Source organism: Gavialis gangeticus, unplaced genomic scaffold, assembly GCF_001723915.1.
Source record: "Gavialis gangeticus isolate Ggan-Ray unplaced genomic scaffold, GavGan_comp1, whole genome shotgun sequence".
In the NCBI taxonomy this organism is placed as follows: domain Eukaryota; kingdom Metazoa; phylum Chordata; order Crocodylia; family Gavialidae; genus Gavialis; species Gavialis gangeticus.
This window is the reverse complement of record NW_017729012.1, coordinates 11846279-11846747: the sequence shown is the minus strand read 5'-3', so window position 1 is coordinate 11846747 and position 469 is coordinate 11846279. Positions and strand designations below refer to the sequence as shown.

At 73.6% G+C, this 469-nt stretch overlaps 1 protein-coding gene across 1 annotated transcript in view; it reads right to left on the bottom strand.

Moving 5' to 3' along the window:
- The window catches only part of RILP (Rab interacting lysosomal protein), a 5292-nt gene extending 4872 nt beyond the window's left edge, over window positions 1-420 (bottom strand). Inside the window, exons 1-2 of the mRNA XM_019510992.1 lie at window positions 288-420; window positions 3-167 (exon numbers count right to left, since the gene is read on the bottom strand). Coding sequence (XP_019366537.1) covers window positions 3-167; window positions 288-380 — 258 coding nt within the window. The 5' untranslated portion in view covers window positions 381-420. The remainder of the gene's footprint in view (window positions 1-2; window positions 168-287) is intronic.
- Window positions 421-469: the final 49 nt, after the last annotated feature.

Genomic DNA, 469 nt, shown 5'->3' with positions numbered 1-469 from the left:
GCGTCCGCGGCAGACCCGGCGCTCGCCGGCTCCCGCCAGCTGGGCGGCGCGGCCGTGTCTGCATTGCCGCTCTTCTCCAGCGCGCCCCGGAGCTGGGCCTGCGTCACAGCCAGCTTGTTGCGCAGGTCCTCGTTCATGGACATGAAGCGGCTGAGCTGCTCCTGCAGCTGGAAAGCGGAGTGCAGCCGGGGTGAGGCCCCAGGCGGGCGTGTCTGCAGCCGCGCCCCACGCAGGGCACTGGCGTGCTGGGCCTGCCCACGGCGGCCTGCCGGCCGTTCCCCTCTTACCGCTTCCGTGTCCCGGCTCCGGCGGAGGATCTCGTGGGACTGGGCGCGAATCTCGTCCCGCTGCTTGTCCACCACCTCCTTCAAGCGCAGCATCACTTCCCGCTCCTGCCGCGCGGCCCCGTCTGCGCCCAGGTGCCAGAGCACGCCTCAGCTGCGGCCCCGCCCGCTCGGGCCCACCCCGG